The 24,071-nt window shown below is 44.3% G+C and overlaps 1 protein-coding gene across 1 annotated transcript in view; it reads left to right on the forward strand.

Moving 5' to 3' along the window:
* The window catches only part of LOC143172270 (unconventional myosin-Vb-like), a 154,410-nt gene that overhangs the window by 125,673 nt on the left and 4,666 nt on the right, over positions 1-24,071 (forward strand). The window contains exons 27-36 of the mRNA XM_076361491.1: positions 513-575; positions 6,948-7,187; positions 8,032-8,129; positions 14,323-14,400; positions 17,456-17,654; positions 18,534-18,627; positions 19,819-19,962; positions 21,087-21,238; positions 21,586-21,675; positions 23,700-23,850. Of these exons, the coding sequence (XP_076217606.1) occupies positions 513-575; positions 6,948-7,187; positions 8,032-8,129; positions 14,323-14,400; positions 17,456-17,654; positions 18,534-18,627; positions 19,819-19,962; positions 21,087-21,238; positions 21,586-21,675; positions 23,700-23,850 (1,309 nt within the window). The remainder of the gene's footprint in view (positions 1-512; positions 576-6,947; positions 7,188-8,031; positions 8,130-14,322; positions 14,401-17,455; positions 17,655-18,533; positions 18,628-19,818; positions 19,963-21,086; positions 21,239-21,585; positions 21,676-23,699; positions 23,851-24,071) is intronic.

Raw genomic sequence — 24,071 nt, forward strand, 5'->3', positions numbered from 1 at the left:
CTGTTGTTACTTTGTTTGGGAATTATTTTGTTTATTTCTCTCTGGCGAGATCTATGTGTCTGTTGACAAATGCAATAAGAGACTCAACAAAATCATCAACAGTAATTATTTACTTGCTTCACCAGATATTCTTACTGATCACCTCTAGCAATTTGCAGGAAACACACGAAATAGAAAACTTCCCCAGCCTCTCATCCTTGCTGCAGAGGCAGATTAAAAGCCTGCTTCCCAACCCCTGTGTTGAAGATTGTTCCCCTAATGACTGTCATTGTTCAAAAGCTGCAGTGAGCCGCAGTTGTCAAGATATTAATGAGAGATTAAACCCTTTTCTCCTGAAGCGGCCCCTGCCCCACTACATGCTGCTGGGACTCCATCTAATGGCAATTAATAACATTATTATGGTTGAGCTGCGGCAGGGCTGGCTGTTGATGGAGGCGTGCCTAACCATCCTGTGCCATGTGCCAGTTCCTCTCCTGCTTTTAAATATTAATTTATCTCTTTAATCCACGCAGGTAATTGAAACGAAGACTGAAGTGACTTTGGACCATGAAGATTTTGCATACAACAGTCTGAAGGTGAGTGATGAGCTCCTACTTAGTGCTGTAACCTATTGCATGGCTCCAACAGCCCAAACAAATTGTCTGAACGAGGTAATAACCCAAAATCTCCTGTAAATCGGTTCTGACTATTGGAGATAGCAGTTTGGAAGCTGTAGCTCTCCATCAGCTCCTGGGCCTGGGGTGGGCTCACAGATATTTCTCTCTGAGGCAACATCTGTTCTGCTCTGATCTACCTGTTTGAGTCATCCATGGCGGTTACAAGCCCATTTACAGTGAAGGGTGCTTTTTCCCACATATTCCCGCTGGGACTTTCTTGGGTTTCCTTTGACCTGACAGCGCAGGTCTCAGCAGTTTGCCCTGCAGTAGGTGTGAATTCTTACGGCTGAAGCCCAACGTGTTTCTTGTTCCAGGCTCCAAGTCTGCTACTTGTCATCTTTCCTTGTGTTCCCAAGGTGCCAGTCAAGTCAACCAAATAAATCTGCTGCATGGATTCTAGTAATAGCCTCCATCTCCCAGCAGCAGTGCTGGTTGACCATAGTCGTCGTGTGTCTTCCCAGCTATTGCCCTACCCTGCAATTCGTCCTGTCCCTAAGCTCTAAATCCTTTCAGTTCCACTTCCATCATTTTCTCCCTATGACATACAGAGTGACTGAAACTTGCTAGGCTCCTATTGCGGCTTGTGTGGGTTGTGTCCTCCTGCTCTAACTGTACCCAAATACTTCTGGTCTTGACTGTTAGGCCAATTCTTCTGTCCTGCTCATCCTCAGAAAACCAGTTTCTGGGAGGAGCTTTGTAAGGGGTGGGGTTTTGCTTGTTTTGTTTTTTGGTAGTGCAGACCTACATTTCAGATGCTCCTTCTCCCTGTCCCCTTAACAAATATTGCAATACAACTGAGAAATCCAGAGGAACATATGTTACCCAGGGTAACATCATACTAAACCATCTGACGGTAGGCATACTTATTTTTGCTGTCTGCATCATCTCCTCAGAAGGATGCAAAAAAGCAGAAATTAGAGGTGGAAAGGATGTGTGGTCAACCCTCACTAAGAGCATACCTCTAGCAGTAGCTTTTTCTGGCACTTAGTCCATCCAATTTTTCGTCTCCAAGCGCGATATTCTTGTTGCACTTGCTAGACAAGCTGTTTGTGATTGAGAATCATAGAATCATAGAATCATTGAGGTTGGAAAAGACCTCTAAGATCATTGAGTCCAACCGTCAACCCAACACCACCATGCCCACTAAACCATGTCCCTAAGTGCCTCATCTACACGTCTTTTAAATACCTCCAGGGATGGGGACTCCACCACTTCCCTGGGCAGCCTGTTCCAATAATAATCAGAGAAAAACCCTGCTGATGAGTTTCATTAGTACCTCTGCACAGCCCGTTGGAGTAGAAGCGTGGCAGGAGCTTTAACCAACTGGAAGACACTTGGGCAATGATCTCAAACGTGGCTATGGAAGTTTTAAGTTTCTTGACCTTGTAAAGCAAAGTGAAGTTGCCGTTTGGAAGGGGAAAACCCAGCAGATAAGAACCGTCACCTTCTTAAATGGCTTCTGCAGTTCTGACTTCTGTGTGAATTCACACATTGTGTTTTCTTCAAGTTTTAACCCAGGAAGTTCAGAATGGAAATATTAATTTTGGATTTTCCTACTTTCTACGTTCCTAACATACTCACGTAGGACTATGTATGTATCTAACAAACCTTAATAACTCTCTATTAATACCATTTCATAGGAATAGGTAGCACATGTTACAAAAAAGCAGGGTTCTTTCACCTTTAGCCTAAAACAGGTGGAAAATGAACTTGCAAGGAAACACATCTCAGGCTTAGATCTTAGTGGCGTTGCACTGCAAGAGGTTCTCTTTAAGGATCTCCAGCACAAGGTTCTTGCTGGAGTTGCAGGAAAATGAGCTGAGGGTTGCAACAAGGGACAACCAGGTCTACGAGCTTGCTTTTAACGCAGTCCAGACCTGCACAGACCAGCTGTAGCACAAGATATTTTGGGTACTGGCATGTTGGGTGACTGTCAGTCTAGGAAGAGCTGAGGTCCCTGTGAAAAGCAAGGAGGAATTGCTTCAAATGCCATAGCGAGAGGCAACCCCCAGTCCTAAAGGAAAGGATTTTGCGTTCCCTATAGGTGGGTTGGCCTGAGAGGAACCACTGAAAAAGAGAGACAAATACAGCTCGCTGGTGTTTTCCCCACCTCTGAATGTAGGACACTGCCTGAAGTCTCCATCTGCAATGAAAGAGTGACTTACTACTGATTTTGAGTGCTGCTTTTCCCTCCTTCCCCGATGACAGCTGCTTCTGTGACTATAACAAAGCTCTTCCTCTCTTCTCTCTATTTCTCCTGCTAATTTGTATCTCAAATATTTATGCTATCTCTGGCTCCTTCAAGAGTCATGTGTAATTAGATTTTTTTTTTAATTTTTTTTTTCCTTTTTGCCAGCTTAAAAAGTCTTTCTCTTGGGCAACGAGGCTGAGGTGTCTAAAAGCTTACACGTAGCAAACTCTTCCTGCGGATGCTCTTGCACGGTCCATGAGATACCAGCTTATGGAGGAGGAAGGGATCTCGTCTTTGATGCACCACTGATGCACTATCTTTTGGGAACTGAGACTCCTTAGCCAGTTTAGAAAGGTTTCAGAAGGTTTTAGAAGGGTGGCTGCAGTGTCTTTTCAGAAACCAGTATATTTCCCTGAAATGAATATGAATTTTGACCTAGGTGAGGTGTGAAGACTGTGACTGATGTAGCTGAACAGCTCATCGTGGTGTAGGGGTGTTGCGCTGGATGGGGGAAGAGATGCTTGGATAAGGTCATGAATGACCCAGGGTATGGTTTGGATAAATATGAGTATAAATATATAAATACAATAAACAGTAAAAATGTAAATATAGTTGTAAGTATATGCATTATTTTAAAATAATGCATACAAATATCAGTTTGGGTAAATGTAATAAATAGTTATTGCTGAAGAGCAGGTTTTGTTGGGGGTTAAGGATGTTTCTGGGTCTTGTTCAGTACTTTGTGACCTAAGTCTTCACTTTTAGGTCCCATTCAAGATGTTTTTGACATGCACAGCCCCTCGAGTGGGAGAATACAAGGCGTGAGTGTTAGTGGGTGGCTGGGCAGGCTTGGGTTTTGTAGCCAGCGCATGGTCTGCCACTTCATACGTGTCTGCTGTCAGCCAGCTTCGTGTCTCAGTGGGGTTGTCCTGTACTGTCACGGCACCTACGATGGCAGGGGTTTGCCTTTGGGATTAGCTTTTGGTGGGGAGCCTGTTCTTGGTGCAGATTTTGATGGAGGGCAGCGAGTGAGGCACAGTCCTTTCTTCGAGAGGCTCATTTGGATAAGGGTTGGCTGTTTCTTTTTGTAATGCTGCAAAGAAATGTGAGAAACCTGAGCTAACACTGATCTGTTTACAGCAGGCATAAATTATGTGTCCTTTGTAACGGATAAATAGAGTTTTCAGTAGATGCTGTCCCAAAATATGCCCAGCAAGGTGTTTGGTTAGCCGTGATGCAGGGCTGGAGGGATGTGTAACATCTCCCTGGTGGGAGATATGTCCCTGAGTCACGCCTGTATGACAAAAAGTTCCCCAGTGAAAAATGTATTTTCCGGCTTGTTTTTTCACGCTGGGAAAGTGGGAGCGGGAATGAAAGCACCAAGGAGTCCTTGCCCTGACTTTGTGTTCCTAGCAGGAGCACAATGCATAATTGGATTTCTTGCTCTTCACATAGCTGGCACGTTGGTTTCATTCCTTAGACTTGGAAGCTCATCACAAAATGAGCTTCTAGAGGATTTTATTTTCTTTTCCTCTCGAGTACCAGAAATAGAAGAAAGCGCAAAATCCCGGCATGGCAATGCTAACCTCTGATTTACACAGGCTCATACTCCACCCAGCACTGCTATATAAGCCCCTTCCTAAAGAGCAAGGCTATTTCCGTCACCGTTAGTGCTTGGGTACCCCTTTCACACCTCCATAGTGCTGTACACGTGGGACAAGTGTGAGTTCAAGTCCGGGATGTTCTGACTGTAGAACTTGTCAAATAAATTAGCACTGTTGGACTATGCAGAAGAAAGGGCATTTCTCACAGCGCAAGTAGAAATCTCTCTTTCCACATTCAGAGCATTTTATTTTAGCTTCTGTTCTGCCATCACTGGTGCTGGTGGAAAAAGGGTGTACGGGCCGGGGATGATAGGTGTCTCACCCATGTCTATAGATATTTTAACATGGCTCCATGCCTGAAATCTACCAAGAAGGGAGTAGGGAATTAATTTAATTGTAAACTCTGAAAGGAGTCCAGGGCACGGGCTCTTGGAGCAGCGTTGTTGGTTATCACGTTCTTTCCTGATCCTTCCTGGCTTCGTTTCTAACCAGAGCACAGCTTGGTACAACCAGTCCCTGGAGTTACTAGTGTGGCTGTGACCCGTTTTTTTTAAAAAAAAAAAAAGAGGAGGAGGAGGAAGGAAAGGAGGGGGTCTTATCCAGCAAATAACAAAAATCACAGAACAGCCATTTGCGTAGAAAAGCAATTAATCACTTTCTTTTTACCCTTCTGCCTCTGAGCATGATCAGAAAAGAGTGGAGAGCGAGTCGATGCTTTAGCCACGCGGCAAGAAGAGTTAAACCCAGTTTGGTACAGATTCCCCACCACACGCGTGCTTTTCAAACTCTTGTTTTAACAAACAGTTATGGAAAAGCCAGTGGCTCATACGCTCCCTCTGCTGAGCTGTGGCTAATGTGGATGTGGAGGAATTGCTGGATCCAAATGCATTTCTTACCCTCTTTTTTTTTTTAATGACAGATGGTTTAAAGTACCTGACTATGCTCCGTTACTGATGGTGTTTGTTCAGCTAGGAGTATGTCTAGATGCCAGATCAACTATTCTGTTCACACCTCTGCTGTGATAATGCGTGCTTTTTATAATTTGTAAGGATTTATAATTATAACGCCCCTATAGAAACGAGGTTTACACAGCTGTGCTAGCTACACGCTGTATAAACTGTATAAATTGCCCTCATCCGTCCAGGCATTTTCGGATTCATTAGCTCGCCTCAGCCGAAGCTGATAATGAAGCAGATATCCCATAGATAAGAGGAATCGTGCAAGAAAGCTGTGGGAAGGGTCAAAGGGCAGTGGGGGGAGAGAAGCACCTGGATCTCAGTGGGTCAAGAGCTTGTGCTATTGTAGACGCTAGAGAATCTACATGGTTGGGGGTCGGTCCCTAGGAAAGAGCTGACCCCACATCAGTCAGACACCAGGCTTTGTCAGCTCACTTGCAGATGTCTCGGTTTTTGCCACGCGGTAGTTGGGTGCGGATCCTGTTGGGTTTTGGCGTTGTCCGAGAGGCCTGGGTGCATGGGGACAGGAGGGGAGCGGTCCTGGGTGCCACCATGCAGCAACTGGTGATGGAGGATCCGGTGCAAAGAGAAGGCGGGTTGCTGGGATTCGGGCTGTGAGCAGGACCCCAGGAGTCTGGCTCCCTCCCCATCTGTGACCTATAGCGAGGACTGCACCATCCGCAGGAGCAAAGCTGCTCTTGACCCAGCTGGGATGCTCCAGGTGGGTTTTGGGTGCTGGCAAAGAGCTGCCAGATGTGGTGTTACCACCTGCAAACAAAGCTTCGCGGTGAAATAACTGAAATAAAGGCTGTCTTAGCTGCCGGAGTTTTATTCTTCTGTCTTCTACTGTCATGCAAAAGCAAATAAGCCCTTCAGTTGTCTCGGCAAAGACGGTGATTGATGCTCATGCATCGTTATTCAGGAGAAGCAGTTGGCATCAAACCTGTACAGTATTGCCCCTGCCTGTCAAATGCCAGCAGCTGACGAGATGTCAGGGCAAGAAAATCCTCCAACTGCAAACGTTGCACCGCAGTAGGGGAACTGCAAAATGTATGAGAAAAGAAGCTGTAGTGGGAATTCACGCAGCCGTAGCTCACCTAACGGGATGTCTGCCATGATGAAGGGGTCATGTAAATTGGCATCTTCCAATGATCATCATCTAATGAATATGAAAAATGAGCTAAACATTGTGGGGTTTGTGGTGATTTCTTGATTGAGAAGGAAAAGGGGTGGAGAAGAAACAAATGTGTTTGGCTTCTCTAAAGGCTTGCTCTTGTGTCTAAAAATAGTGTCAACAAATAAAAAAAATCTCCCGTGTCACCCTGTAGTGTTGTTATTAAATGGTAACAGGCTACTGATTACAACAAAAATCTTTTCTAAGCCACACATGGCTGGACGGGCAGCAACATCCAGATCCTGGCATGAATTGATCGTTTGGCCGCGATCATCGGTAATTAAGTTACCTTAGAGGTGTCTCAGAAAAGGGTGAGGCACTGCAAGACAGTTTATCTAAACTGGTTAATGGCTTGGTATTTTCCAGAGGCAAGAGCTAGAGTCGGAGAACAAGAAGCTGAAAAATGAACTTAATGAGCTGAGGAAGGCTATCGCAGACCGAGCAACCCAGAACAACTCGTCCAACGATATTCAGGACAGTTATAACCTCTTACTGAATCAGCTGAAATCGGCCAACGAGGAGTTGGAAGTGCGGAAGGAAGAGGTGCTCATTCTGAGGACGCAGATTATGAAGGCAGCCCAGCAAAAAGAGACAGGCAAAAACATGGTAATTGAGACGGTAATGGATTTTCTTTCCCTTTTCCCGTTCTGTTCCTGAAAATCCACTGCCTGCTTGAGCGATGCCATTTTTGCTTTGGTACACCTCTGGGTGGCAGAATGGAGCGGGGAGGTTATAGGAGGTTCTGCAGGGTTATAGGAGGTTCTGCCTCTGGCTAAGATATAGTCCATGACACCGTTTCAGACAGCCCAGGACTATATGTCCCGTGGTGGTCTGTACTGCTGTAAGGTGCTTGACCCCAGACCTGATGAGGTCTAGCCAGCCCACACCAAGGAACAACTTCTCCAGCCCTGCACCAAGGTGTGGTGGTCTGAGATGGTTCCCGGGGGTGTTTTGTGACAACTGGCTTATTCTGCGAGGAAACGGGGTGGGGGAAAAGAGCTTCTGGACCAGCTTCTGCTCACTTGATGCTGGTGCAGCTGTAATGTGTTTCTACTGGTGCGTAGGCAAGAAGAGAGCCTGTCCCGTCACAGTTGTTTGAGGGCTTTTTGTTTAGACCCTGTTCTGATGGAAGAGTATGTTTTCTGAAAACTCTCACTTGGGCTTTTTAATTCACTGCCTTATCATTCCTCGAGGTTTGGGGTACGTTTTGTATTTCAGACCACACACCCCCCTTATCTCCCTCCCAGGTTCATGCATCCTCTTTCTGTCTCCTAATCTCTGCTGCTGTCTGTTTGCACGCGTATGAATTCATAGAAACTCTCTAGTCTGATGGATGCCCCGAGGAAGCTCTGTTAAGGATGGTTGGGAGTTGTTTGGTATTGGGAACTTTGAAAGACAGGAGGAGATGTGCAGGATGTCATGCTGCTGTGTTTTGCATGGTTGAATTTAGGAAAGCATCACCACCAACGCCAGCTGGCCGAACAGTGACAAGCACATTGATCAGGAGGACGCGATTGAAGCCTATCAGGGGATGTGTGAGACGAACCGGTAAGTGTGGCCCAAATTTTTCCAGCAGCAGGAGGGGCTGACCGAAATGTGAAAGATGGGATCCAGACCAAAATTAACAACATGGTTTAGAGAGTTACCAGCTTCTGGATTGTGTTCTGGACCTTGGGTCAAGGATGGACCATAAAGATGGGACCAAAGGTGCAGGTCTTGTAATGGGTGAGGAGCCCTCATCTTTGGGGCAGTGTGTCCCCAAGGGAGGGGAGATACTGGGCAGGTAGAAAAGCCAACGTGGAGAAGTGAGCAAAACTGGATTTTTACTTTGCTTCCAGTACATAAACAGTAGCAAGACTAGGATTTGGGATATATTTGAGAGTTACTTATTTCAAGTAAGTCCTCGTGCTATGCTGGGAAGACGGCACCGTTCCCCTCTCGTTTTCCCAGAGGCAAAAGCCCGTGATGGTGAACTGAGCTAACAAACACACGCTGTGTTCTCTGGCAACACCCACATTATTGGTTTTCTTGCATCTAAACTGAGAGTCAGGAACATTCGTTTGATTACAGGTTTCCCATAGCAAGGGTTAATATCGTGAACGCGTCTGTCCTTATAGTAACAATGGGCTTATATTGCGAGGCATTAAATCAGTCCTTGCAGCTATCCAGGAGGACATCAAATAAAAAAGGAGTATCTTGCAAGGAGACAAAATTGCATGGATTAAACAGCAAGATAATATGTAAAGTAAATATTTATTTTATTGCAAGGAAATTGAACGTTCATCTTTTTCTCTTGACAAATGGAGATGTTTGAGGCTTTTTTCCTAAATAATTTGTATTCAGCAAGGTAGTCAGAAGACCTAACCATTGTGGATTAATGGCTTTTAATAAGATAGCATACTTTGGCACTTTGTAAACTGGTTGCAGAAGGTTGTTAGCAGTCCAGGCTGAGAAAGACCGTGACTTAATTAGGATTTTATTCATACCTGTATGAATATGAGCAAACCCACACCGTCTTTGAATGCAGTATGAAAAATTGTGAAGAGTTGCTTAACGCTTTCAGAACTGGATGGCCAAAAAGGTGCAAAGGGAAATCCATGTGCCTGGATTGATGTGCATAAATTCAATGTATATATAGTTGTGCGGTCAGCTTTGGTCATCATGACTGTGCTGTATGCTTCCCAAATTCCTGCCATAGTATGGGCTGGATTTTCTGACTTTGCGTCTATTTTACTTATTGGAAAAGCCCTAGGAGAACCTGTGGAGATCTCTCCAGTTACCCTGTGTGAGTACAAAGATGGGCTTGCTGGAAGGGCTGGGTTCCACATGCATTGCATTTAAACATAGCTTCAAACCCTGATGGCTAGACTGAGGCTCTGCCCACACTAGTGCTGCCAGCTTTCACTTCGGCCCAGGGACCTGGAGGAGTGGGGATTGTTGGGGTCCAGGACTCTCATGATACTGGTTTCTCCCCTGGGCATCGCATCTGGCTGGATCAGGACCAGCGTTTGGTTTTCAATTTGTTGCCATTGAATATTTGCTTTCCTGAAGTGAACTTGCTGATGAAATTTCTGCCCCTCCTGCAGTAGAGGTGATGAGATTGATTTAAACATCACCTTTTTGTCAATAAATCAGTGGAGCTCAGTGTGCTGCCTACTGCAAGGTGTGTTTTTTTGGTCACTTAATGAATTATGTGGATTTTCTCTTACTTCCTTCCAACTTTCTCCTGGAGTTGTGGACGCTAGTATGGGATGCAAAATCCCATTGTCAGGCACAGAGTTAATTACTCCCTAACCTGCGTTTTCCCGTGTGCGTGTGTAGGGATGGGTAGTTTGTGTTCAGGTGTTGGTGAAGGAATTGGAGTCAAAACAAGAGTTGGTGCTTTCATAGGGCACGCGTCTGACCAGGTTGTATCATGGGTCCCCAATAGTAATCGATATCTGGCCATCCTGGAGTGCGCGTTGTCCACTTTCACTCAGCCTGTCGGGAGACTCCAGTCCTCCTTCAGCCGTTGTGGTTTCCAGACTTAATAACTTCTGCAGTGAGGATGGAATCACACACAAAAATCATCAAAAATGCTGCAATGATCTAATTTTCTACGAGAATACAAATCTCTTTCCTTGCCATTGCACATTGAAGAAGTTAAGTTGCAATTTAAGAAGTTCGTGCGATCAGGCCTTGGTGGTTTTTGGCCTCTTGAGATTTGGGAGGGGAAATCTGCAGTCTCCAGGCTCGGTTTCCTCTCTTGGCGACCTCTCATATGAAGCTTGGCTGGAGCTTGGCTCTTGTACTACAGTAGCAGCAGCTCTACGTACTATCACCCTGATTTTCTGCGGTGATTTATCCAATGGCTCGTTAATCACCACCAGCTTCCCCACTACATGGTTCCCTATGCATTTGTTCGTATATTGGGTTGGTTTATAAACTGTAGGCTGGAGTCGATGGCAATAAAACAGATGAAAACAAACGCTCGGGGAGCATGAATTATTGTATTTGTAGATATAAATTAACATTCCCTCTCCCCAGCTCAAATTTGCATTCATACTTCAGCAGCTCTATACCCAAGTGAGTCAGCATGAGAAATAAAACTGCTTTCCCTTTCTAATTTTGATCAATAAATATTTTAATGGAAAGCTTTTCCGGTGGGATTGCAATTCTGAAGTGGGATTAATAAGCAAGAGCCACTTTTTCTCCCACCTGCGCCGCAGGGAGGGACTCCCATTTCTCTTTACCCTGATACCTCTCATTCTGTTGGCTGTTTCTAACCGAGGCGGATGCTCTTCCATCGGTCCAGTCTGACCGATGTGGTAAAGCCGTGGTCCACCCTTGGATCACTATTAGCTTGAAGTCATCATGTCTTAGCTATTTAGGCTGAGGATGGAGCATGGCTTTATTTTGGTGGGAGGCAGACATTTTATTCGCTCTATGTCTGTGTGATCCAGGACTTTTAAATACAGCAGGAGGAAAACAGGAAAATCTTCCAGGTGCTGCTAACCCTGCCCACATAGCGATTCTCTTTCTCCACGCTGCTCTCGAGGGAAAGCCCTTTGATGCCAGGTCAAGGGGAAGTTTGAATTAAAAGCAGCCCCTTATAAATGCAGTGAACTCAGCTTTTTTTTTTTTTTTTTCCCCTTCTCTTGCTGACTTTGCTAAAGGGAAAAGCATCAAGTTAGTTTCCAGCTAATTTTCTGCTTCAATAACTGAATGTAAAGCTAAGTGGGCTCTGTGTTCCCTGCTTCAGTTCTTGGGATCTTTCTTTCAAGCCTGTTTGATCTTGGTAGAAGCGTAGAGCCAACAAAAGACCGGGTGATGATGTTAGAGATTAATAACCTGGCAGCTCAAAGCAGATCGGGCTTAGTCTTTGAAATTAACTTCTGTGATAACTTCCAAGTGATTTCTGTAGAGTACGTGGCTTTTTTTGTTGTTGTTGGTGGTTTTTTTTCTGCTGGGTAAGTCCCACCTGCAGCTGCAGTGCAAAGTGAAGGGCTGACGCTGGTTTCATGTGGAGGATGCTGTTGCGGCTGGAAAAGGCCATCACATGGAAAGCGTTCATATCTCTGCTTACCACTCTCCAATGTGTCTCTTCTTATCACTGCTTCCCACTCTGTCATATATCTAATCTGTGATGTGCATTAGTTTTCCATTTAATTAAAAAAAAAAAAAGGCATATCTGTCTTTGAAAATGAAATGCCTCTTCTTTATTACGAGATGATAATTATCTGAAGATGCTAAAATTAACATCTCTGGGGTTTGGTACACGTGCACCTCCTTTAAGCTACTTGGAGGCGGGGAGGGAGGTGTTTGGGCAGGAGTTTCTCTCCCTTTCATGAAGGCAGTTTGCCAGCTGCAGGTCGCCAGCTGCTCCCCTAGACCCGTGCCTCAAAGATAAGGATAAAGGAGAAATGAGGTTTTGTGAATCATGTCCTTTCAACTCATTTCAGGCTTGCTTGAGAGAAGGCTTTACCCTGCATTTTAGGAAATTATTTTGGCACATACTAATTAATCTAATTAGCTAGAAAGGACCCCTATTGACTTTTAATGTCTTGGTCAATGTGAACTTCTGGGAGAAAGGAGGCTCAGTGATTTCTGAGTCAGTGCCGTGCTGATGAACATGGGCTGAATGCTTATTTCCCAGGGCAGTTTTATCTTAGTATGACGGCACCCCCTTGAGCTGCTTTCCTCGTTTACCACAATGCATATGATGAAAAAAGGAAGGAAAGCTATTTTTCAAAGGACGTTATCCAGGCAAATGCATCTCTTAAAAATGCTGCTCATCGTGCGAGATTTCCCAGGTTACTGATGTGTAATAAATAGTGAGGATCCTTCTTGTTTGGTTTTTTTTTTCTTGGATTTCAGTGCCTAAGTACGTGTTCTGTTAAGATTATCTGAATGAAAGAAAAAAAGACCTTACTAACAAATTGACCCAAATCAGACCGATAAACCTCCCTGTATCTACCACCCTACAGACCCTTTTGGAAGCCTGCTATATATGTGTAAAAACAAGGTTTTAATCTAAACTCATATATACAGCTTTAACAGATGAATTTTCCAAACGTTAATGCCAGAAATGTTTGCTACTTTTGAGAAATGCCATGCTCGTACGCCAGGATGGAAGGGATGTCCAAGCTGTCTGCAGCGGTGAGACACCTCTTGAGTCCTTTCGTGGTAGTGCTGCAAGGGCACAGTCCGCGCTGCTTTCCTCGCGTGAAAATTTGCTACAGAAAGCTTGTGCTTTTCCACTTAAACATGCAGAGCTTTCCTTGCCAGGGAATGGCATCTGCTACACCTCTTTTCAAAACAGGAGTTGCATATTGGCTTGGTTCTTTTTTTCTCTGAAAGTTTAATGATATATTAGGTGATTTTTTTGTTGTTGTTGTTTCTTTCTTTATTATTATTCATTTTTATTATTATTTATTATTTTATTTTTATTTTATTTTATTATTATTATTTCCAAAAAGAAAACCTGTTTTCTGACTCACGTTGAAGCCAAGTAAAATCTTGCTGTAGCAAATGTTCCTGGTCAGGTTGACCAGCTTACATCACTCATTTGTAATGTGTTCAACACCTCATTAAAAAAGATAAATTAGTTTCCTGCCTTTTATAACTTAAAAAAAAAAAAAAACAAAACCAACCAAAACCTGTTAAAAGGAAACTTTTAGCGTTAAAGTGAGATGAGGCTTTTCTGGGCATTTTTCTGCCTGGATGGATACAGAGGAGACTTGATCTCATATGGATGTAAGGAAACAAACATCTAAGGGGTGTTTGGACCGAAGGTTGCTCTGAGGAAAGGCTGATGTGTTTGACTTGATGATTGAGGAGACCCTCGGCTGAAGTAGAAGGAAGAGAATTTATTTTAGACCAGTGGAAGTTGCTGCAGAAGGAAGGAAATGGAGAAACTTGTCTTAAAAATGTCGTCTTAGTGAGATGTGCCAGAGGGCAGAAGGTCTGGAAGAGGAGTGAGCTGTTTCAAGCTATCAGTATGCAATAGTGGGGTCGGGTTGTGTTTCCACTGTGGGTTGGAAGTGCATGCGGGCTGTTCCAGCTCAAAAAGAGTTAATTTTTTTTGGGGGGGAAGCAAGGAAGCCCGTTGGGAGCTGCTAAGGATTACTCTGTGCTTTTTGTTTTACCCCGTGTTTGGACAGCTCTTCCTTACCCCTCGTGCCGACTTCTGCTCTCCCATTTATCCCTCATGGTCCTTGTTTCTCTTCCCTGGTTTTTAAGCATAAGGTTTTAAGGAGGATTTGAGCTAGCGGGTGTGGCGTGGGCTTGCCAGCTTTTCCTTGCAACCGTATGGGAAACAGTTTAGCCATACAGAAACAAAAACTCAGGCTCCGACCTCCAGGAGTTGGGCTTTTTGGTAAAAACAGTAACATCTCAGGAATGACGATAACCTGCCAGGAGGTTGGACTGGGTGATCTGCGACGATCCCTTCTGACCTGAATGATTTTTGGGTTCCTGTGTTGGCTGTGGTGGGTCGGGGAGGAAAGGGCTTCATGAGGATGCGTTTCGCAGCTGGGGAGGGAGGAGAAGCTCCACTAGCCAGGGGTGTTGCACGGGGCATGACCAGGGCATGGTTCTCCTTCACCATGGTGGAAAAGGAAATACAATGTAATGAAAGTGTGCTTTAAAAAATAAAATAAAATTAAATTAATAAGGGTTCTGCACCTTTTCCCCTTCTATTGCAATTGACCTTTTGTCTTTCTCTGTCCTCTTGTTTCCTTTTTCTGTCCTTTGTTTCTAGCAAGACTGAGGACTGGGGGTATCTCAATGAAGATGGAGAGCTCGGCTTGGCTTATCAAGGTTTAAAGCAAGTTGCCAGGTCAAACGCTTTCTGTTTTCCCCACTGCTGCTTCTCCCCTCTCTCCCTTTTGCTTGCCGTTTTGTTTCTTTCTCTTCCTCTGCTGTTGTCCTGTTGTCTTCTATGGGACCTGTGGTCCTCTCTGGGAGGAGCCGGAGGTAGGATGTCCAAACTGAAGGAATTGAGACCCTCCTCTAATTTTCAGAGGAGCCGTTGCGATTTTAATTGGGCATTGCTGATGGCGGCTGTTGTCACTAATGCCTGAGCTGTGATTCAGTAAGAATTATGTTACGTTAATGGGAAATTGTGTGATAAAGGCGTTGGGAAGCTGTAATCTCCAGGAAGCAAAAAAAAAAAACCAAAAAAAAACCAAAACCCCAACATTTTAGATGGGTTTTCTCCAAATTGCACTAAGATATAGCACCTCCCTAAAGCATTTTCTCCCGACCCTTGACATGTCAGCAGTGGAGTCCCTGTGCTTGTACTGCAATGCCGTCTGCTTTGCATGCTCCCGGAGACTGTGCGCTCCCATCCATGCGTTGCCTATAGGTATAAGGAGGAAGGTGCGTGGTGGACACAGTGCCATCCTTCCACAGCTCTCCCCATGTCCTGGTCTGGTGGGCAAATATCCCAGCGGGACACATCAGGGGAGTACCTGTAACCTCCGTATCTCCTGGGGATGCCGGTGATTCTGTAACGACCTCTCATCTCCAAGCTAATGAACATTTAGAAACACAAATGGAGATTAAAGCAAGGCAGAAGGACTCCTGGAGTCTTCTGGTTCAACCTGGTGCTTGGAAGAGCTGATAATTAAATGTTAATCAGCCTGTGCTCTCCTTGCAGGGTGGTTATGAGGCTCCAATACATATGATTTTTATAAAAGATGTGGAATGAGCTGATTAAGGACACTATAGAGAGGAAAAGTTAAAACAACCTTTTGTTATAAAGTAGTCTACAGCAGTCACATCTAGAGAGATCAGAGTAAAACCAGACAGTAACAGGAAAAATACCGGGGATGATTCATTTGTTTTTCAAAGCAATGTAGGAACCCAAGTTCGTAGAAGGATCATGTTTTTCTGAGGGCGGCTCACGGTTAATCCGAACCCACGTGAAGAAATAAAATGAAAATTAAGTACTTAATACTTATTTCATGGTGGGCCTGTATTTTCCAAGCCTATTAAGAACATAACTCCTGACAACATGATTACAAGGCTGCGTGCGTTATTGCCCGTGTTTCTATAGTTGGAAAATATCCTTTTCTATCTTTTGCTGGAAAATGGGAGTAGAGATTGGGTTGTTTAGATCTTCTAAAAACAACAACAAAAAAAACCCCACACTGGAGAATAATTAATGCTTTTCATCCAGAAATCTTCCATAGAAAGCATATGTTCTTTTATACAATCCTTACAAAAAAAAAGCCCCAACAACAACAAAAAAAACCCCCATGCTTAATTGTTCCTGCAGGGAAACCATTCACAGATGTCAATCTCCATTAATTTCCCAGTGGACCCGAATGAGTTGTAGCTTTTTCCCCACTGGCACAGCTCCTTGTCTGTGCATGTCCTGGGCAAATGCTAAGCTATCGACACCAGAGTCTTCCTCAACTTTGAGGACTGCCGTTTGCATCCGATGCCAGGGGAGCCAAAGCCCCTGAGCCAGGTGTGTGGCTGTCCATAGCTCTGCCCAGGAGAGCACATCCATGAGCTACAGCAAGGGCACGGGCTTGGTTATCCCCATGGGTTGTTCCTCTTCTTTGCCACCATCACCCTGTGTAGTCTGGGACTAATACTTTGTGGTTTCTGGCTTGATGCCCCTTCCTCAGAGTCCTCGTACCTTCTGGAGTCACTTATTTCGGTCTTCTTGAAAGGAAGGGACTAACTCAAGGACTAACGAGGAGATTTCCATTTAGCAGAGGGTAGGCAATGCCCTTAAAAATCAATTATTGTGTCACTTGCCAGGTTTGTCAGCATCCCCATCAGCAAGGGTGCGTACAGGAGGGCAGTTAACATCTCAGTGGTGACTCACTCTTCCACTGGATTAACGAAGGCGTTCTGGTTTAGCAAATGGCTGGATAATGCATTAACTAAATGCCTTACTAGCCCTTTAGCTCAGCATTTCCCTCCCTGAAGTTGTCCTTGTGCACAGGCTCAGGGCAGGGCTGGAAGGAGATCTGGTGTAGGGGGAAAGCGGGGTAGGAGAGGGTGGCAGGAAAAAGTTGGGTACCCACCTAAAAGTGGGAGAAGGGCTGGTTTTGGTGACTTCTGTTGGCTGTGTATCATGGCGTTAGTATTTGTATGTCGTGGAGTACAAGGAAACGAGTCTCTCCCCCCGCTGAAGAGTCCTGGTGAAGTCAGCAGCAATGGTGAAAGCAGGAACTGATCAAGATGACAGAAAATTGCCTTGTGCGTAGTTTTCTGCAGGTAGTTTATGAAAGAAAATGGAGATATAAATGAATATTCTTCTTTTTAAGCAAAGGTAAATAGCAGCTCTACAAACAACCAGGAGCGAAGGGTTTCAGCTTCTGCCTTTCTTGAAACTCCCAGCAATAGCAAGCGAAGCCTGTGGCGGTCCGACTGAACGGAGCCATTTGCAAGACATACAGTTTGGTTTTCAAGAGTAAGATCTGATGTTTGAAAAGGGGTGAGCAGAAGAACAAATGCCCTTCAGGCTGAGCGTTTGAAAAACCCGCAGGTGTTGATCTTGCACCGCTTTCTTGCCGTGCATTTGCTTTTTGCTAATGGGAAGAGTGAAGGAACCCAAATTTGTGATACAGCTGCAGAAACAAGAGAGCTCTTGGATTTTTATTTTTTTCCCTCTTCCCTTTTATTTAAAAAAAAAACAACCCAAACTTTTGTTCTCATGTCTCTAATATCAAAAGTATTTAACCTGCAGTATAACAAATGACAGACTAATGTGGCAATAATAGCTGTAGCAGCCCTTTGTGTGTGTCAGTTTTATAGAGAGGTTGACCGGGAACATCTCCCAAGTTGGCTGACTTTGAAGGATCTAAACTCAAACAGTGGTTACTGCCACGATGCCAAGATCCCCAGGCTGATCGGTGGGGTCCTTTTCTCAGGTTACTGGAAGCACAGCTCCAAGATCAGAGAAGAGAGCATGAGGAGGAGGTAGAAGCTCTGAAAAACCAGGTGGATGCAATGAAAGAAGAGATGGAGAAACAGCAGCAGGCTTTCTTGCAGACCCTGCAACTGTCTCCGGAGGCCCAGGTGGAGTTTGGACTTCAGCAAGAAATTACACGTCTCACCAATGAAAATCTGGTAAGAGGCCGTACTGAAAACACAGCCTAAGGAAGAGGGGGGAAAAAAAAAACCAAAACAAAACAGGTTGAGAGAAAGGAGATGGGAAGTGTTGAAGGAGAGGAGAAGGCACTGGGGCGTCTCTTCCGCCCCTTCTAAACTCTCTGCAAGATCCTTCAGCATCTCCCACTAGTGCATTTGGGAGCACTGGTACTTGGCCTTGAACTGTCGTTCAGTGGCTGTACGACTCTTGTGACTCCCTAGGTACTTTATTTTTTAATTTTTTTTTTTTTTTTTTTAAGCCTGCCTACCTAGTGGCACTGCCTGCCAAATGAGATCGCTGAAGTCGCTGGGGACCCCTATACTCTGTAATTACACACAAAGATAACACAGTCCTTTCTTTTTACCTGCATTTATTGGGAGTGTGGGGGGCAGTTGCCGCTCTGAAAAGCTGGCCTGGCTGATTGTAAATTTTCCCCTTCTCACCTCCTGTATCTGTGTTGCGAGGTCTGGAGTGAACGCTGGCCCCTCCTAAGTTCAGGTGAGGGCTCCTTGCCTTTCTCAACAGCTCCTCGTATCTAAGCAGTGTTGGAACTGTTTAAATGTGATTAACAGCCAGGAGTAAAAATGCTTTGGGTGGTGTGTTGTGAGTTTTGCCTGCTGCAGGCTACTTCTAGAAAAAGCAGGCGCGCAGCATCCACAGTCTTTGCGGTGTAGATAAGGGTCTCTCTGAGCAATCCAGAAATAACACAGCTGCTCTTGTACCAAGGTGCTCACACCGTGCAGTAGTGGTACGTAGACCAGGTTGACGAGTGACTCCAGCCTCAAACTCACCCCAGATGAGTTGTTCTTGGGTTTAATTTTTTTTTTTTTTAACTCAATGCATCTTCTGTTTTTCAGGATCTTAAAGAATTGCTAGAGAAGTTGGAAAAGAATGAAAAGAAGCTGAAGAAGCAGCTGAAGATTTACATGAAGAAGGTCCAAGATTTTGAAGGTGACTTGGCTGTTGGTAGATGTTGGGGTGGGGGAACAGCGCTCTGGTTTCACTCCTTTAGCTAGCCTTGGAGAGCTGCAGGCTTTTCTCTTTTTCTTTCTGTTAAAGTAAGACTTGGCTCATTCTGGCACACTGGAATAGCACTGAGCTCATCGTTGGCGTGACAGCAGGGAACCGAAAGTCCAAATGAAGCTCCTGGGTCATGCTTAGGCTGCCTTTTGAGCAAGTACAGCCGCGCTGCTGTAGCTTTAGCTTGTTAACGTGGCTGAACGTGGTAAACTTGGAAGAGGGTCCATGAAGTGATGGAGGGCGAGTGCTTGCTGGAGGTGTTGGTCTGACGCGTGGTGTACCAGGGTTCGGAGGGTATTTAAGAAACGTTTTTGCTTTCGTTGCTGTCAATGCTGTGACCCAAGCAGAGATATGGAGAGACCAGTGGCTAGCAGGCAACTGCTCTCTTCTGGCAATTTCAAGGGGGATTAAAACACATATGTGCATTCTGCTTTATCAGAAAACACTTCAATTGTGACATCTGCGTTGTATAGAAGGAGCTTCCCGTTCTCTGGAGATGCCGTGATTAATCACGTAACCTTGTTCTCTCTAACCTAATTTCTGAAAACTAGGCATTAAGTGAAATTAAGCTGAATAACTGGAGGGTTTCCATGGCTAGCACAGCTGGTCTCTCTGTCAGTGTGATCTGCATGCAGCAGGCTGCTGTTTACTGCAGTACTTGCACGCTGGTCTCTTCTGTTTTATCAAACTTCTATGGAAGCACGATGCTCAGTGGTGTGCCACCGCGGTTCTTCAGCTTTACAGCCAGCCAGAAGATGTGACGCTTAGGTATTTTTTCATTGCCTGGCTATTTTTTTCCCCCTCTGTGAAAATGATACGCTAAAAAGCTTCCCGTAGGGTGACTACCCGTCTAGCCTGTGGTTCCTTGGAAAATAAAAAATGACTTAATCTTTTCCTCTTTAGGTCTAACTTTTGCACTCTCTTTCATTCAGAGTCAGAACTACTGCTGCCCGGTAATTCAAGACCTGGTTCTTTATATTTTTATAAGTCTGTCGAAGTTGATGACATTATTGGAAACTTAATATAAAACGCTTTGACCTGGTGTCTGCTCTAAGGCCAATGGAGGACGTGAACAGTTCTCGATCACCAGACACCACCTCTCATGCTCTTTTCTCTTCACAGCATCCCAAGCCACGGTACCGGCGGAGAGGAGGCGGCATGAGCGTAACATGCAAGTTGCTGTCCAGAGAAAGGAGAAAGATTTTCAGGGCATGTTGGAATATTATAAAGAAGATGAGCCACTCCTCATCCGAAACCTCATTACAGGTGAGGAGCTTGCTCTGCTCTTGTGCCTGGCTCCTTCTTCTCTTGCCTGGGAGAGTTTGTAAACTTGAGATCTCGAGATAGACACATAGATCTTCTCAAATTAATTCCTCCTGGGGCTGCACGTTTATGATGAACGGCAGTTTTGGTAGGTAAAGCAGCGCAGCACTAAGCAGATAGACCAGCATGGATATAACTCCTTAGAGCGAGGAAAAAATGGAAAATGCAAAAAGGAGGCTGCAGTTTTTAGAGCAGGCGGTAACTTGCTGAGCTCGATACGATGTGGTAATAGATGGGGAGGGGATAGCAAGGGATAGACCCCGGGGATTTTGCACAGCAATGGAACAAAGGTAGTTTGATTTATGGGATAATAACAGATAATAAACTTGTGAGCTTTCTTACGCTGGAAGGTCTGATCAGAATTGCCGCCAGCATCCCCTTATTCAATGCTGTTAGAGAAGTCATGCTTCCCTGGCTAAGTGTTAGTATTTACCACCACCCTCTAACCCCAGCAGAGTCTAGCGAGGATCTAAAAAGAGCAGTGCTAGCCCATTGCTGTGGTCACTGAAGTTCCCCTAATCAGACACGCTCTTTCTTTAGAGGCTGCAAATTCCCGCAGCTACTATTAGGATTCAGTATCTCGAGGGAAAGAGTGATTCACTGAGTCGTGAATTCAGAGGAGGGGGTTATAACCTGTGGGAGGTATTCCTGAAAGCTTCAGGGAGCTTTTCTAAGGTTAGTTGTGTGCTGCTTGAGTAGGCTTTTACATGGCAAAGAAGATCTAGTGCCACCTGTGCGCATCTGTGCATCCCTAAATTGTAATGGCATAGTGTCACAAACTTCAGCGCAGACTCTGCTACCCTCCCAAGCCCTGGTGCCGTGGCTTTTTGGCTTTGGCTGGCTCCAGCAGGTCCGTCTGTCCTGCAGTTGGACCTCTGGTTGTGTGTCCATGCTGCAGAGAGGGATGCAAGTTGCCAAAATCTCAGCTTTCCCTGGGCTGGGGGGAGAGGGGTTTGCCTGGGTATGTCTCCAGCTCTGGTATTCCCTGTTTCACCTGGCACTTGGTGAATTTTGAGAGGATTTTTAAAAAAAAAAACAAAAACAAAACCAAACAACAAACCTTCTAGATCTCAAGCCCCAGGCAGTGTCTGCTACTGTTCCCTGCCTTCCCGCCTACATCCTCTACATGTGCATCAGACACGCGGATTACATCAACGATGACCAGAAAGTGCACTCCTTGCTTACGTCCACCATCAACGGCATTAAGAAAGTGCTGAAAGTAGGTGTCTGTTTTCTCTTGTCGTGGGATTGAGATGGTGTAAGATGGTTATAACCATGTCAAAGCTTGTGATATTCAGCACTCCTAGTGATTTTCAAACCCAATCGCTCTTTATAGCTTCCCCTTTTTAGAAGAACGAAGAGAATTATGATCTTAGCAATAAATTTGTTTGCATTTACAGATTTAAAAAAAAAAAAATGTTTGCAGGGAACAAATGGCTAATACTGCCCATCTGCAGAGAGCGAGCTTCCCGATCTAGGTGGGGAAAGTCGAAATCACTTTGTCGTGCTATGCCAGCTTCCCCCACCAAAGGAGGGGTCTCACATGTTCTAATTTTGCTCCTCCAGAAACACAACGATGACTTTCAGATGACATCGTTTTGGCTGGCGAATACGTGTCGCCTCCTGCACTGTTTAAAGCAGTACAGCGGAGACGCGGTAAGAAACTCGTTGCTGATCTTGACTATGTTGGCATTCCTCCAGGAAGGGTCTTCAGGTCTCCTGGGTCTGGTGGCTTCCCTCTGGCTACGACACGGGGTCGTCTCTGACTTTCCTCCTTTGTTTATTTGGATAGAAGACAGCTCCTAATAGAGGTTCATGGGGCATTGCACTGAGACAAGACATTTGAGAGCTGAAACCAGGACCCCTACAACATAACATGCAACGTTATCTGACTAATACCCGGAATATTTTGAATTTCGTAGCCAACCATGCACTTTGATTTGTCTGAACAGGGGGTTTCCTTCTGGTAGGCTGTTTTGAAGGTTGTTTCCCTGGTTTTAGTAGGTCCCGCGGCTTTTCATTAACCAAGATTTTTAGACAGGGGAAAACTGTTCCAAATCTTGCAATTTTATTCTGAATGTTTCTACTGATTTTTTTTTTTCCTGTTCAACTAGTTCAAAATAACCGCACTTTGAGAGAGCAAATACGCGTAATCATAATGTAAGATTTTGGAAGGAAATCCTCTCATTTCTTGCCACCTCAGTAATATTTCATAAGTTGAAATAAGTTTTATTATAGCCGATCCCTTCCGACAAAATCAGATCATCACAGTCCTCTTAGTACATTACACGCTGCCATCCTTATAGCCTTATGTTCTGGGTATTAAAATAGTCAACAGAGCCAAATTATGTCATTTCTCATTTAGTCTTGATTTGCATTAGATATATTGAGCAATCAAGCTTTAAGAATAAATAAGAAAAATTTCATGGAATCAGATTAACTATTCAGGTCATTCGCAAGATAATGACTGGTGTGTAAAACCTCAGTGTTGGACTTCCAAGACTTAAATTAAAAGGAAAAATCGTTTAGATAATACTAATAATTATGCTCCTGTTTGCCCTCTTCTGCCTGGATAACAACATTACATTTAGAGAAAATCTTCTCTAGAAAACCAGCAGGGTAAGAAAAAAAAACCCAACCGAAACTTAAATTTCACATTCTTTGCCATGATTTACTGTGTTAAATGAACCAGCTATTTACTAATTCAGTTGATAATTCGGTGCAAAAAACAGAGGGGAAAAACCATTCTGAGCAGTTTCCAAAATACTGTTATCTCTAGTTTGAAATCCAGCCTATTTTTAAGAAAGCAAGTTTAAAAGAAAAAACCCAACCTAACAGCAACCTTGCAGTGCAAAGAGCATGACACGTTCTCATTAGTCAAGAAAAATGAGAAATTCTGAAGTCAACTCACATTGTACATGTTGTATTTTTGCATTTTGCTAGTCAGCACGCAACAAAAAGAGTTACATAGTTCTCATTTTGACACCAGATTGGTAGGACCATATGAACAGGCAATTAAAGCATCTGTGTTAATTACAAAATTAAGGGCACCTTTGCTTCTGCCAGCAAAACTGGCATTAATGTCTGAGCCCAGAACTCAGGGCTACAGCGTCCACTTACAGGATCAGAGGCCAGCTGCTGCTTCAGCAAAAGGCAGGGAATAAATTCAGTTACTTGGAGAGATTTCTGAACTTCGGATCAGTTTAAAACGCCGTCCGAGCATATAGCGTGTGGTTATCATAACTTTTTTTTTTCCATTTTCTAGTAGCTTAATCTCAAAATATTTGGTTTCCCATAAAGAATTGCAACTCACAGGGATAAACGAATAGCTAAAAGAAGTTTTTCAGGGGCCGAAATGTCATTTTCTAGTTCATATATATATTGCAGTTAATACAAATGTTGCTCCTTGCTAAAGCTAAAATGAAAAACTTACTGCTTAGTGATGCTGTTCTGCAAAAAGCAGCCCTCCAGTAGTAATTTATGAGCAAATGCCTGAGTAAATCAACAGTGATTTATGAGTCTTGATCTTTTCTATAATAGACTAAAAACATACTTGGTAACGTATCTGGATATACTGTACTCAAAGGTTGTTTGTTGGTTTTTTTTTTAATACAATGATTTTACTGGACTATAAATAGGTGGAATAATGAAACCAGGTGTTTTGATCTCCTTCTGTTCAGGGTTTCATGACACAAAACACGCCTAAGCAGAACGAGCACTGTCTGAAGAACTTCGACCTGACCGAGTACCGCCAGGTGCTGAGCCACCTCTCCATCCAGATCTACCAGCAGCTCATTAAGATAGCAGAGGGCATACTCCAACCCATGATCGGTAAGTTCACAGCACATCAGCTTTGAGGAGGGTTTGGTTTTGGGGTTTTTTTTTCTGTAATTATGTACTCTGAGTGTTTTTCAGACCTTTGTACGGTGCTAGCATGACTTCTCCCCAAAGGAAAAGCCCGCGGTTGGTAGAGAGGCACATGTTGCAAAAAAAGGCTTGGTTTGGAGCAGGTCCTCGTGTTAACAGTGACCTGGAGTTAGGGAGGCAGACCT

Source organism: Aptenodytes patagonicus, chromosome W (assembly GCF_965638725.1).
Source record: "Aptenodytes patagonicus chromosome W, bAptPat1.pri.cur, whole genome shotgun sequence".
NCBI lineage: Eukaryota > Metazoa > Chordata > Aves > Sphenisciformes > Spheniscidae > Aptenodytes > Aptenodytes patagonicus.